Raw genomic sequence first — 259 nt, forward strand, 5'->3', positions numbered from 1 at the left:
GCGGCCGGCTGGGAGAGAGGAAAGGGAAGATGGACCTTAGTGACAGCTGCCAAAGCAAAAGTTTCTCGCTCACATTTCAGGAAGTAATCACGGCTCTCCAGGCAGGCGGGATTGTTTGACTTTTCTGGAAACCGGGACTCGGCCAACGCTGCAGAGACAGGGACAGAAGGGTTTGCCGTCAGCAAAGAACCCGACGCCACGAACAAGGGTGTTACGGGAGCATCGCCGCGCACCTGGTGGTAGCCGGCTGCTGCAGCCC

General features: G+C 58.7%; 1 protein-coding gene across 1 annotated transcript in view; it reads right to left on the reverse strand.

Moving 5' to 3' along the window:
• Window positions 1–73: 73 nt before the first annotated feature.
• LOC104626539 (tripartite motif-containing protein 47-like) overlaps window positions 74–259 on the reverse strand; it is a gene marked incomplete at both ends in the record, with an annotated part of 2,412 nt that continues 2,226 nt past the window's right edge. The window contains one exon of the mRNA XM_010294482.1: window positions 74–148. Within this exon, the coding sequence (XP_010292784.1) occupies window positions 74–148 (75 nt within the window). The remainder of the gene's footprint in view (window positions 149–259) is intronic.

The sequence above is a fragment of the Phaethon lepturus genome, unplaced genomic scaffold (assembly GCF_000687285.1).
Source record: "Phaethon lepturus isolate BGI_N335 unplaced genomic scaffold, ASM68728v1 scaffold22299, whole genome shotgun sequence".
Lineage (NCBI taxonomy): Eukaryota > Metazoa > Chordata > Aves > Phaethontiformes > Phaethontidae > Phaethon > Phaethon lepturus.